This window comes from Pantherophis guttatus, chromosome 2 (genome assembly GCF_059756535.1).
Source record: "Pantherophis guttatus breed Tessera chromosome 2, ASM5975653v1, whole genome shotgun sequence".
NCBI classification, from domain to species: domain Eukaryota; kingdom Metazoa; phylum Chordata; class Lepidosauria; order Squamata; family Colubridae; genus Pantherophis; species Pantherophis guttatus.
Window position 1 is genome coordinate 69,580,766 of NC_142064.1, and position 13,763 is coordinate 69,594,528.

At 36.3% G+C, this 13,763-nt stretch overlaps 2 protein-coding genes across 4 annotated transcripts in view; both read right to left on the reverse strand.

The window, feature by feature from the left end:
* The window catches only part of SMC5 (structural maintenance of chromosomes 5), a 40,977-nt gene extending 32,497 nt beyond the window's left edge, over positions 1–8,480 (reverse strand). The window contains exons 1-5 of the mRNA XM_034410262.3: positions 8,075–8,480; positions 5,572–5,713; positions 4,595–4,647; positions 3,861–4,023; positions 2,867–3,001 (exon numbers count right to left, since the gene is read on the reverse strand). Coding sequence (XP_034266153.2) covers positions 2,867–3,001; positions 3,861–4,023; positions 4,595–4,647; positions 5,572–5,713; positions 8,075–8,253 — 672 coding nt within the window. The 5' untranslated portion in view covers positions 8,254–8,480. The remainder of the gene's footprint in view (positions 1–2,866; positions 3,002–3,860; positions 4,024–4,594; positions 4,648–5,571; positions 5,714–8,074) is intronic.
* Positions 8,481–12,333: 3,853 nt separating this feature from the next.
* The window catches only part of MAMDC2 (MAM domain containing 2), a 60,936-nt gene continuing 59,506 nt past the window's right edge, over positions 12,334–13,763 (reverse strand). For all 3 annotated transcript variants that reach the window (XR_015732245.1, XM_060690539.2, XM_087886156.1), the window contains one exon: positions 12,334–13,648. Coding sequence is in view for 2 of the 3 variants with exons in the window: in XM_060690539.2 (XP_060546522.2) it covers positions 13,584–13,648 (65 nt within the window). In the remaining variant the exon portion in view is untranslated. The remainder of the gene's footprint in view (positions 13,649–13,763) is intronic.

Sequence of the window (13,763 nt, forward strand, 5' to 3'; positions counted from 1 at the left end):
ATAGACTGTAGTCAATTATTTGCTCTCAATTTCCACCTGCTGAATGAGAGGCAATTTTTAACAATTCTCCCTCCATTTGGAGAAGTCCTCCATTTCCTATTGGCATTGATGGAAATCTTCACTGGACCAATGAACATTCAACAAAGGAACACCACTTGATACAACCCAATATACCTTTGAATATAATGCAGAAAAATGCATCATAATTAGAATTTCCGGTCTTTGCTTTGAATCAGCTCAGATTCATATAAATGCATTAACAGAAGCAAAATATTTATTGAATGAAAATGTTCAATCAATAATAAATGTAGGTAGTCCTCGACTTACAACCACAACCGAGCCAAAATTTTCGTTACTCAGTAGGCAATTATTAAATGATTTTTGCTACAGTTGTTAAGTGAATTATTTCAGTTGTTGAGTGAATCATAGGGTTGTTAAGCAAATCTGGCTTCCCCCATTGACTTTGCTTTCCTGCTGGAAAGATTACATATGATGATCACAGGACCCCGGGCCAGGGCAACCGTCATAAATACATACCAGTTGCCAAGTGCCTGAATTTTGAACATGTAACCATAGAGATGCTGCAATGGTCGTAAGTGTGAAAATCCTTTTTTCAGTGCTGTTGTAACTTCGAATGATCACTAAAATAGTTGCAAATTGAGGACTACCCTGTATTCTACTTATTAATGTACATTCCCTTTCCCTTTCCTATTTTCCCATTAGACATTAACATAATTCCTAATTTTTTATCTTAATAATTTATAACTGAATTAACAAGATATTCCTCGACCAAATTCTCACCAACTTTAACTATATTTAAATACAATTTGATCATTATGTTAATTGAGATTCTACTTGGCACCATTACTAATAAGAACTATGATTAATTAATGGGGTATTTAATTTCATTTCAGCTTAATTTTTTTTTAAAAAGTTGGGTAAAATGACTGTTTTTTTAAATCTATGAAATGAATCCTAAATAAATACAAACTAGTTTTTACAAGCCTTCCAGAATCTATTGAAGTGGATAGCTATTTATTAAATACCTAATATAAATAAATACAATTTCTACATGGAAAGAAGGTAGTTAAAATATATCAAGCTGTTTAATAATTAGCAAAATATTTCAATAAATAGTTGTAACTAATATAAAAACCTAATAATCATGATTTTCAACCATCCAACATACTTTTTTAAATAGCAATAGCACTAAGACTTATATATCGCTTCACACTGCTTTTACAGTCCTCTCATATTGCCCCCAACAATCTGCGTCCTCATTTTACCGACCCGGATGGAAGGAAGGATTAAAGGATGAATCAACCTTGAGCTGGTAAGAATCGAACTGCCAAACTGCTAGTAGCCAGCAGAATTAGTCTGCAGTACTGCATTCTAACAACTGCGCCTCCACCAAATATACCATATCTCTTTTGCAGAGATTATGTATCAAATTTCATGTACTCATTGTCATCACTAGGAAACAAACTTCCCAGTAAATGAATGCAAAACATGTAACAGATCGATCCATATATATTGATAATTGAAACAAATGTCACAGAGTTTGCTGCACTGTAAGACATTTTTAAAGCGTTATTGTAAGATAAAGCAAAAATACTATAAACCGATAGTAGTACAGTGCTATTATATATCCCTGGACATTTACTCACTATTTATTCCCAGGGACTCAGGTGTAAAGAAAAAAAAAATTAAGACTTTCTGAAGACTTCCTTTTTTTTTCTTATTTGATAATAATGCAGATTTAGAAGTTTTTTTGTAAACTAATTATTTCTACTCATCAAATATATATCTTTACATTTTAGAATTTTGTGTTTTATTCTTTATCCTATACAGTTCTTTTGTGTCTTTCGGGTTTCATTTCTTTTGTATTTTTGTGATTTTTTTCTGTTATAAAATACAACAAATGGGGAAAAAGGAAAAAAAAAGAAAAGTTTTTTCTGAGGAACAAAAACAGAATCAGCAATCATTAAAGAAAGTTCAATTGTTTGAGGTTTTTTTAATCTCAGGTAGTTAAAAAAAGGTAAAAACTAGAAAGAAGATCCACAATAAGCAAAGAATAAAAGAAAGCTATAAGAAACAAAGCCAATAAACCAAGATAAAAAGCAAATTGGGGGACGGGAGAAAAAAGTGAATTTTTCATAATTTCATTTAATTTCATTTTGAAAATGTTACTTTTTATAATTTATTCTGCATTTGACAATTATGGAAATTAGCAAAAAGGCACATATAAAACACCAACAGCTTGCAATCTCCCTTTTTTGTTACCTTGAGCAGACATTTACAGATTACAGATAGTTGACATTTGATCAGCTTCCCCACTTCACTCCAACACTTTCTTGCTATATTAGCCTTGCTTTTGTGCATGTGTAGGTCAATGTGTACTTGTGTTTAAAAATACATTTTCAAATCTCTTTATAAAAATTAGGAATTTACCACCCATAGCCTTTTTTTCTCCAGCATTGCAATTGAATCTATTGCAATTTGTATTTTTGTGATTTTTTTTGGTTATAAAATACAACAAATGGGGAAAAAGTAAAAAAAATGAAAAGTTTTTCTGAGGAACAGAATCAGCAATCATTAAAGAAACTTCAATTGTTTGGGTTTTTTAAATCTCAGGTAGTTAAAAAAAACATAAAAACTAGAAAGAAGATCCCAAATAAGCAAAGAATAAAGGAAAGCTATAAGAAACAAAGCGAATAAACCAAGATAACAGCACTCCTGTTCTTAGTAGTCATAAAATATTCTCAATAAAAAGAAGGCAATTTATCTTGTACATTCTTAGAAGGCAATAAACTCAATGTTTATCTTTAAAATAATAAAGCTTACACAATACATATTAGACTCTTACTTCAAGTTCTCGCTCCCTCTGCCTGAAGTTTTTAAGATCACAGTGAAATTTGTACATCTCTGGTGGACCAATGGATTTCTCTGTAGCTTCAAGTAACTCAATTTTGGACAATTTTGCAAATTCTCCAACTTTATCCTGCAAAGCAGATGTGCAGTATTTTATGTGTATAAATGCATTCAATTATATTTTACATTAAAAGACATGAACTTTGAACTAATAAATATCCAGCTATTTTTTATCTCTTCCTGACTAGTAGCCATCATACAGCAGTTTCGGTAGGCTCCAGACAACAACCTTGGCATCTATATGTTAACACATTCACCCCAAACAAGGCTTTTGAACACTGAACATGCTGATTCTCCAACTTACCAACAGAATGTACTCTTATCACCAAAATATACTTTCCAGACAGCTTTGGAATGCTAGAATCAGAGACAAGCCAACAAAGATCGTGGCCAGAACACAGTTTCAACTGTTACAAATGGCCCTATGGTTTTCACTGTGAGGTAACAGCAGTGTATTTCACATACAGGCAAGTCACTCAGCTGAGAGAGTTAAGTAACTATATGAACTGTAAATAATTTCACACTTCTCACAGAGCACGAGATTGTACCCAAGACATATCTACTGCAGAATTTCATTGTGCAAGAAATCTTCCCTTTACGGTAGTACCATTCAGAGAAAGTACTTCCATTATGCTAATATAAATGAGAAGCCTAACGTTATGATAATTTTTCCTAACATTTAGTCATAATCCACTTTCCTGTCATTTAAATCCATTATCATGTCATGCACACATTGGAATGAAAGAGATGGTACTATAAAGATGATTGTTTTCATAACTTGCATCTAATAGTAATAGGCATCTAATTGCATCTAATAAGGTAGTAAGCATTTACCTTGCACAGGATTTCTCATATCATTACATCCTTTATTATTTCATTTATTGAAACTGTTAATATTTATATTTTTTTTAAATGAAAAGTATTCATACCTGTGGAAGAAACTGGCATAGATTGCCCACTTGAATATTTAAAGCAGAGACTTGTTCCTCCACCATTTTCAGAGTGCAGGGGATTTTATTAAGAAACCAAGTTGACTGATTGTTTGATACAGACATTTCTCGTGTGATAACAACATTGTTCGGCATCTTATACCTAATGGTCAGAAAATAATTGTAACAACTTACCTTAGGCTATGGTAATATTTAGCACTATATATGTACTATTAAAATAAACAAGTATATCTCAATGTTACATTTTCTCAACAATTTTTCAATAACATTAATTTTCAAGTACAGGTAGTTCTCGATTAACTAACACAGCTCAAAATTTCTGTTGCTAAGTGAGACATTTTAAAGCGAGTTTTGCCTCATTTTATGACCTTTCTTGCCACAGTTGTTAGTGAATCACTGCAGTTGTTATGTTAGTAACATGATTGTTAAGTGAATCTGGCTTCCCCACTGACTTTGCTAATCAAAAGGCTGCAACAGGTGATCATATGACCCCGGGACACTGCAACTGTCATAAATATGAGTCAGTTGCCAAGTGACTGATTTTGATCACATGACCAGGGGAATGCTGCAATGGTCATAAGTGTGAAAATCTGTCAAAAGTCACTTTTTTCAGTGCCACTGTAACTTTGAATGGTCACTAAAAAACTGTTGTTAAGTTGAATACTACCTGTACACTTGTGAAAACGGACATATAAACAAGTCTCATTACTCACACCTCAATTTCAACTGTTCCTTTATTGCAACCTCTCTTCACATAATGACCAACCTGAACAAAAGGAAAAGATACACAGAGATAATTAATTTATAAGTATTGCATATCATTGCATATTATGAAATACCTATGTAGAATTGTTTAATACAAATTGGGACAGGATATCAGTGAAATGAAAAAAGAATGCAGAGAAGAGTAAGTATAAAGAGGTATCATTTTTGTTTACCTAAACTCAACATACAATCCAGCAGAATTTAGCTCTCTAACTCATGACAGAAATCATAACTGCAAGTACAATACAATATTTATAACAAAATATGCAATTTAGTAAGTAGCATAAAAGTAAAGAGAGCAGAATTTGATATTTAGTCACCTTTGAAATCATTACAGTTAAAACAATCCAGCAGATGCAATACAGTATTGGCATAACAAAGAAGAGAGAAGAATTAAGGAGAACCAATGAACGAATTATACTGAATTATACTGAAGGACAACAAAACATTCCAGAGGTTAAAGTTGTTTAGAAAAAGAAGTAGACAAAATAAACCAGGCTCTCTCCTGGTTCTGTTAACCATGTAATGCCTTAGTAGGAACTAGAAAGCAGGCTGCCTTTGTTGTGGCAACTGCCCTCTAAAATAGGACCCCCCTTGAGGTTCAGATGACCCCCAGTTTAATGACTTTAAAACATGGTTTTGCCACTTGGTTTAGAGTAAGTAGGGATCCTTTTTTCTGTTTTATTTCTGCTGGTGGCAAAGAATTGGTTGCTTTACACCCCAATAATGCTATCTTTGGGTTAAATGTGATCAATTAATAAATATGAAAATCAATTCTGAAAGAGAGTACATTAAGGTTATTATATAAAGGACTATCATTTATTTGCTATGTATTATATGGAAATTATTTTATACAACCTAAAGATATATACCATATAACAGATGTCCAAACGATATCATAAACAGAACCAAACCAAATCCTTACCTTCTCAGCTCGTCCTATAAAGGAAGGTTTTCCTGCCAATCCAAGGCATATTGCACATACAATGCTTGATTTACCTGTCCCATTAGCTCCCACTATCATATTTAGATGAGGGCCTGGCAACACCACACAGTTATCATAGGTTCTGAAAACAAATTTTTAAAAGAAATATTAATAAGGAAGTTATTTTTAAGAATAAAAAGAAGTTATGCCCTCAATGTTTTATTTTTTCCCTATTTTTTCACTACTGTTTTGAGTTCTCATCAAAATAGAAAGGCAAGGTATAAAGCAAAGAAAGAAGCTAACAAATAGATACTGTATTTAAAATAATCTGACTTTAAATTTCAGCTCCAAAACAGAGAAAAATAAAATCATATGCCAGTTTATCAAATGACAAAGAAATTAACGTATCTTAACTGAAACAAGAATTCTATCTAAAGCTAACTTTTTAATGCTAGTCATCAAACGTTTGCAATACCTCCCTTAGAGGTGGGAGTTATATCTATGTCTTTTATGGAAGAAGACAAATGTAGGGGGATGTAATACTTATATGGTGTGAAGAAAGTGAATAAGGAGTTTTTCATTGCAAATCATTTGTCAATTCAGTCTCATAGTATAACATTGGGCACATACTTGGGCAACTTTAATAAAGATTGTCAGTCAATCATTATGGCTAATTATTAGTTCCAGTACGAGGGGCAATATGCCTCTCAATACCAATTACTGAGAAACAAGAGCAGAAAATAGGTATTATTTGGCTTTGATTACAGTGAATATTTGGTTGGCTAGTGTAGTTTAAGTGGACTTTTAATCTGATTTATTTATTATACTATACTATACTATACTATACTATACTATACTATACTATACTATACTATACTATACTATACTATACTATACTATTATATTATATTTCTATACCGCCTTTCTCCCGTAGGACTCAAGGCGGTGTACAGTCAAGAAAAATATAGACACACAAACATCATAAAATTGCTAATTAAAATTATTACTTAGTTTGGTCAATCAAATAAAACCCAGAATTAGATAACATTTAAAAAATCATTCACATGTTCGTATGTTTAGCCCCGCCTGTTGGAACATCAGGGTCTTGAGGGCTTTAGCAGGGACCTTTCATAAATACTTGCAAATTAAGACATAGTGACCAAGTAATAAACATCATTATAGAAATAGCACACCTTCATTTAATATAGTAACTGTGCAGCTGCCCCAGGGTATTCAATATTATTCACTACCAAAGCAACGTTTACTGGATTTCAGCTCATTGAGTGCATGTTTATTTAGTGACCTCACCAAAGCTAATAGACCATAATTTGCTCAGCAATATCAATCCTATGCTCACTTATATGAAAGCCCATCTTTTTGAATTTGGAATGGAGTCCCCAATCTTCTCCCCTCCCGATAAAGTGGCTTAAAACTACTTTCACCTCCATCCAATACAACTAGCCATACTGATTTCAAGTAGAAGAAATTATACTCAACAACTATCAAATATATGTTGGTTTGGAAAATGCTGCTTTCAGTAAAGAGTCAGAGCCTCTTTAACTAGTCTATGTCTAGTCTAGTCTGGTCTCTTATGGCTAGTCTAGAGAAAAGAAGGGACTAAGGGGTGACATGATAGCAGTATTCCAGTATTTGAAGGGCTGCCACAAAGAAAAGGGGGTCAGCTTGTTTTCCAAAGCACCAGAAGGCAAGACAAGAAACAATGGATGGAAAATAATCAAGCAGAGAAGCAACCTGGGATTAAGGAAAAAACCTTTCCTAATAGTGATAACAATTAAGCAGTGGAAAAAGTTGCCTCCAGAAATTGTGGGTGCTTTATCACTGGAGGTTTTAAAGAAGACAGCCGCTTGTCCAAAATGGTATAGGATCTCCTGCTTAAGCAGGAGGTTCGACTAGAAGACCTCCAAGGTCCCTTCCGGCTCTATTCTGTTTGATTGACTCCCTGTTCGTCCCTTCCTGAGGAAAGTTGAGAGTCCCCCGTTGTATAGATGGCCAGTGGGGGCACGACTGTACAGGCGGCAAGGGGAAATCAGAAACCGTGGGCTACCGACCCACTACTAGGCACTACAGACTCTCTATTCGACTCCAAGCAATTACTCCCTTTCCATTTAAAGGCCATGGGACGTCTCTAGAACGCTCTTAGGATCTGAGGTAAAGTGTATGAAGATGAACCTGATTTTTGTGATGGGGCAACTACTGCTGGGAACAAAAGAAGGCATTAGGGCCCTCTTGGATTTAGGGTAAGCAAGGCTGAGAGCGCCCGGGCAAAACACCATCCAGGGATACCACCGAAGAACCCACCGAACCCACGAGGGTCCCCACGAACCCTCCGGTCGCGGGAGAAAAAGTTTCCCGAGAAAATAGAAAGCCCCGCCTCTCGGCCTTGAAAGAGGCCACACCCACTGCGCCTTTTTTTTCCTCTCCCCCCCCCTCCACTGTTATTGGCCAGCCGTAGAGCCGCTGCCCGTGTGCCTTTCGCACTCACAAGAAGTTTTCCATGGAGATTCTCACGATAGCGCCCTCGACGAACGTTGGACTCGCGCTTCGTCGATCGCCCGATCGCGACTGGCTTTCCCTCGAGGTTCGTTTATTAGAGCGAGTCCTGCCGTCGCTGCTCCCCGCCGCCTCAGTATCATCAGATTTACGCTTGGCAGAGGCCGCCATCTTTGCCGCCTCCCGCAACAACTAATGCGAATTCTAAGATGGGCTAGGCGAGCGACAGTGCGCGCTCGATTCCCATTGGTTGCTCTGATCTCTCGTTAGGCTGCCGGCGAATGTCATTGGTTACCACAATCCCCCGTCTCGTGAGTGTTTCCGTTAGAAGAAAACAGGACACCATTTCCTCTTTTTTTCTGTTGCATACCGGCCGGGAAGGAAGCTCAAGAGATCTCAATGTGTATTGGATGGTGAGGAAAACAAGGGCGGGAACGAGCGTTTTTACTGGGTGCGAAAACCAGTGGGGCGTTTCTCCGTGAAACCTTGAGCTGTTCTGGAAGCCGTTTTGCAAATCAAGCCTTACTCCTTAACAATTTGTAGTAGACATTATAAATACATTACGAATTAGGATTAGTAGATTTGGACGGCAGAAACTTGCTCTGTTGCTACCTTAGCGGTCGTCCCCAATTTATACGAGGGAGAATTTTTGGCCCGCTTAGAAAAAGCCTCTCCCTGATGAACCAAAAGTAGTTGCTTGTGATTAGGAAAGGGGGTAGGTAGGCGCGCTAGTTGGGAGCAGGGAAAAAAATGAGTATCGTACAAAACTGACAAAGAATACATAGTTTCTAAACCAACCCATGTCAGTGCAGAATAGGATTGCCAATCACAATTATCAATGAGCGTTAACAGAAGTAACTATGGCAGAGGATGGGGTTGAACACAAGCATCACCACATTTATGTGATCCTTATCTAGCCAAGACTTCCATTGCTTTTTTTTGTTGTTGTCCTCTCAGAGTTTAGGATAAACTAAGGCAATTTGGCTTTCCATGGGAAAGTATTTTGTGTGCATCATTTTTCCCCAGCTTCATGTCCTCCAGATTTGTAAACTATTCTGTCACTGGTTAATTGGGATTATATTCTAAAATATTTGGACCAGAGGTGTTCAACTTTGGCAATATTTTAAGACCTGTGAATTTCAAATCCCAGAATCTCCCAGCCAGCATGAGACAAGATCATGTGCGGAAAGATAAAGGTGAATCGATATTTTGATAGGAAAAAAAGGGAGTAAAAATGATGGGAGAAAAAATGGCTTTTTGCTCCCTCCTTTTTTTTTCTAACAAAAGTTCAGTTCACTTCTTTTATTTTCCTGCACATGTGCTTATCTCATTCTGGAGTGGAGGTTGCAATCAAGATTAAAACTAGCCTAGTTTTTCAGGCACTGTTAAGCTTCTAGTAAACATAATACCAATGCCTTGATTATAGTTAAGACTTTCAGTCCTGTAAGCATATTAAGACAGAAAGGAATGAAAAGTATTAGTATGTTCCTATCTTCATTGTGGAGTTTATTTTACTTCTATCTGCCCATTTTTGTTTCAGTTAATGATGTTATGTCTATCTGGATTTAATGGGCTCTAAGGAAGATACTGGAAATATTCAAAGGTTAATGATAAAAGTGAATTATTGTTTTTGGCACATAACCCTTACATACTTTTGTTTATAAATCACCTAATTCTACCCATCTGTGCTTTCCATTATTTCAATACCCACTTTTATTTGTGTGCAGCAAGAGGAAAGCACTACACAGAAAAAGGAATCTAGCTCTTATAAATTTACTTAATTAGTAGAATGTCAAGGCCATTTGACTCCAGACAAATGGATTACATAATAAAAGGAATTAAAAACAAGACCATGAGTTTCCCAATCTCTGAAAGGAGGGAACACAACACCCCAAGGGAAAAACAATGGGATAAATAGCCATCCTACCTCAAAACCTGGGACCAGAGCCAAGTTTTCAATGACTTTGAAAACACCTTCATGGTAAATTTTATAGATGTCTTTTCTAGCTTGCAGATACTGTAACAGAAGTAACTTTCTAAGTTCTGATAGATCACATTGATTAATTGAAGGGACCAGGAGCCCATCCACTCTGCCAATTTAGGGTGAGACAGAATGGGAATGCTCCTGATCTCTTCAGCTAAATATGTCATCTAGTGGGATCAAAGAAGTATGCCTTTTCTGTTATGGTGCTTTAGGATAAATTTAGATTCTGAAATGACCAGGATGTGGCATTTAACAGAAAATTAATTAATCAATTAAATTAATGATACAATATTCATAGAAGTGTAAAAAAGGCAAGATGGCAGATATCGTACTGTGATGCAAGCTCTGCCCTTTTATATGTATACTAATGTGGAAGGGATGTGATTTGCAGTTTTCACCCTTATCACAGATGGTACTGATCCAATTCAGTTCAATCTTTATTACAGTCATGGACCAATCCACATATATATAATCCATTATATTATATTATATATATATATATGTATGTATGTATACAGTATATGTATACTTTTTCTTTCTCTGTGCTACATTATAACAAATAGGCACTGTTGACTTACTATTCTTTTGAAAAATCAGAACATACAGGATTTTTGCAAGTTCGTAAATTATTAAACTAGAGGGTGTTATTTTTTAAATCTCCACTAGATGTCAGGAGAATATCACAGGCAAGAAAGAAATGTATGAACAATTAAACCATTTACTTCCTATTTTTGACCCAAAAAAATGGTGGAATATAATGACAGCCTATAACAGTGATGGCTAACCTTTTGCCATTGCATGCCGGGAGGGGGAATTCGCGCATGCATGTGCCCACACCCATAATTCTATATGTCTCACTCATGCACGCGTGACCCCCCCGTCACCCCCCTGCTTCTGACACGAGATGGTCCGGTGGGCCTGGTAGGCATGTTTTTCTCTCTCCCCAGGCTCTAGAGCCTTTCTAGGAGCTTGGGGAGGGTGAAAACAGCCGTCCCCAACCCCCCCCCCCGGAGGCCAGAAACAGCCAGTTTGCCAACTTCCGATGGGACCGGAAGGCCCGTTTTTCTTTCTTCCCAGGCCATTTGTTAACTTCCGGTCCCATCGGAAGTTGGCAAACGGGCTGTTTCCAGCCTCTGGAGGGCCTCCGGGGTGGAGAGGCTGTTTTCACCCTCCCCAAGCTCCTAGAAGGGCTCTGGAGCCTGGTGAGAGAAAAAAACGCACCTCCCTCTCCCCCCCCGCCCAGGCCCTCCAGAGGCAGCCTGTTTCCCTACTTCCAGTGGGCCCAGAAGGCCCGAAAATCAGCTGAGCTTCCGTGCCCACCGATATGGCTACGCATGCAACAGGTGGCACGCGTGCCATAGGTTTGCCATCACGGGCCTATAATAAATGATGTAAAAATGTAATTCTATTTAAATGTGTAATGCAATAAAATAAAATTATTAGAAACACTGCAGTGAATGGTATTAACACAACTACTGTACTAATAATATTTTGTGGAACAAAATAATGGAAAAATGGGTATCTATCTGAATTGGATATAAAAGATCTAGGTTTTACATCCAATAATGTTAATTCACTGCTTGGATGAATGGTATATGCACACTCTATTCTTTCCTATTGACTTTATGCAAATTGCAGATTCCAAAGAATTATGGGAGATTTTAGAAATTTTTTAGAGATTTTGGAAACGCTGGAGGAAATGTTAGATGTTAGTGTAATCCCAGTACTTGACATGACACTCATTCAATGGCATAATGAGCATAAATCAGGCAGGCTTACATTCCTAGGAAGATGTTAATACAGATAATCTTGCAGATCATTCTTGCAATCATTTGAAACGCCCCTTCTCCAAATTGCACAATTTGGAGAAGGAAGGTTCTGAGGGATGGTGAGAATTGGGCCCACTTGACATGAGGTGGTCTCTGTAGAAGGCCACACCCTGTATCAGCTGGGCATGCCTGTCAGAAAAACAACACAAAGGTAAATGGACCCAGGTGTAGTGGGTGGGGAAGGGTTCAGGCAACTCAGCATGAGATGGGGGAGAAGGCCTAGACCTCCCAGCCTGCAACAGGTTTCCACGCACCTCTGGGCACTAAGCTCCCCAAGCCTCCCACACCACAAGTTACTCCATGCTCCAGTTAACGTTCCATGAGATTACTTAACAGCCACTACTATGAAAGTCAGTATTGTGACCATTGAGCAAAGTGATTATGTGGATGTTTTGCTTAACTATTTCTTTACTTAATGACGAGGTTCCAGTCCCAATGGTGGGTGTAAATTACTTTAATCTGGATTTCATATGAATGGCAACAAAGCCAGGTACATAATATTAACAGAATTGTTTACTACAGCAATTGGCAAGTTATGTTTACATTACAGACCATATTTTTTTTCATATACATTTCATAGCTAGCTAATTAAAGCAGTCTGGTCTGGCAGTTTCCACTGTAGGATGATTGTGGAAGAAACATCAATTTTATTTTTTAAAAAAATACATTTCTGGCCACAGGTAGAGTTAAAGTGAATTAAAAACACATTTTATTAGATCAATTAAAATTATAGAAAAAGCATTTGTACACACATATACATGTATGAAATGCATGTCCCTCTATACCTATCACACACTCAACATTCAAATGGGTATCATTTGTTTCAAACAGGAATATAATATTTTGTGGTTAAAGTTAAACTTAAAGTCGTTCTTGACAAGTCTATCAAACCACTAATATATTTTAAAAAATTGCATTCCAAACAGTTTCCTCATATGTATGTTGTTCAATATTGGTGTACTGCATTATATTTTTTATAGAACACTTACATAGATTTTATCTGTCAGCTGCAGCCTGGATAAATGGATTCATTATAATAATTATTAGCAAAAAAACAGCACAAAAATTAAAATATCTTATTGGTGAGACCCTTAAATTGCAAATCTATGCACATCATCTGGGAGTCACTGTCATTGAGCTCAGTGCCATGAATTTCTGAGTGGACATGCATAAGATTCCATGATATTTGGCACAATCAAAAAGATTCCAACAGATATTAGTCTTCCTAAATAATAATAGAAACATTTGCAAACAACATATAAAATGTTAATAGTGTTTATAAATTTTGTTATTTCAGAATTTTTAACCAAATCCATTATTTGCCAACGAGGCATTCATTGAATGCAGATTTTATTAACACAATGACAGATTGTGTCCATTTTACTTTATATATATGGCTGAAAATTCTTCTTTAAAAATCTATATTGATTTTTGCAAATTGGCTGCAAATTCAATACCTCCTTAGAATAATTGATGTCACATGCAAAAAAAATGCATAAAACAAAGTGAGAGAAACCCTGAGTTAATAACTTCATAAGCAAGGCACTAAATCTTTCCTCAGCAATTACTGTGCCTTTGTGTCTTTTACAAAATAATCCAGTAGTTATCTTTAAATTTGATAGTTTGGACAAGTTTGTGCAGTTTGTAATGTAGAGAAAGCACTGATATTCCATCGGCTTCTGCGGAGTTCAGTACTCTATTTCATTGAAATCAGCAGAATATCCTGATGATTGTAGTATAGTTTCTTCCATTTCTAAGAGGACAGAAAGAATATTAGAAAAATCTGCATATTACTTTACAGATAAAAGTCATTTTGACTGTGCTAAGATGCAGGGAAGGATAGTCTAAAGCTTAGGTATCCTTTCTTT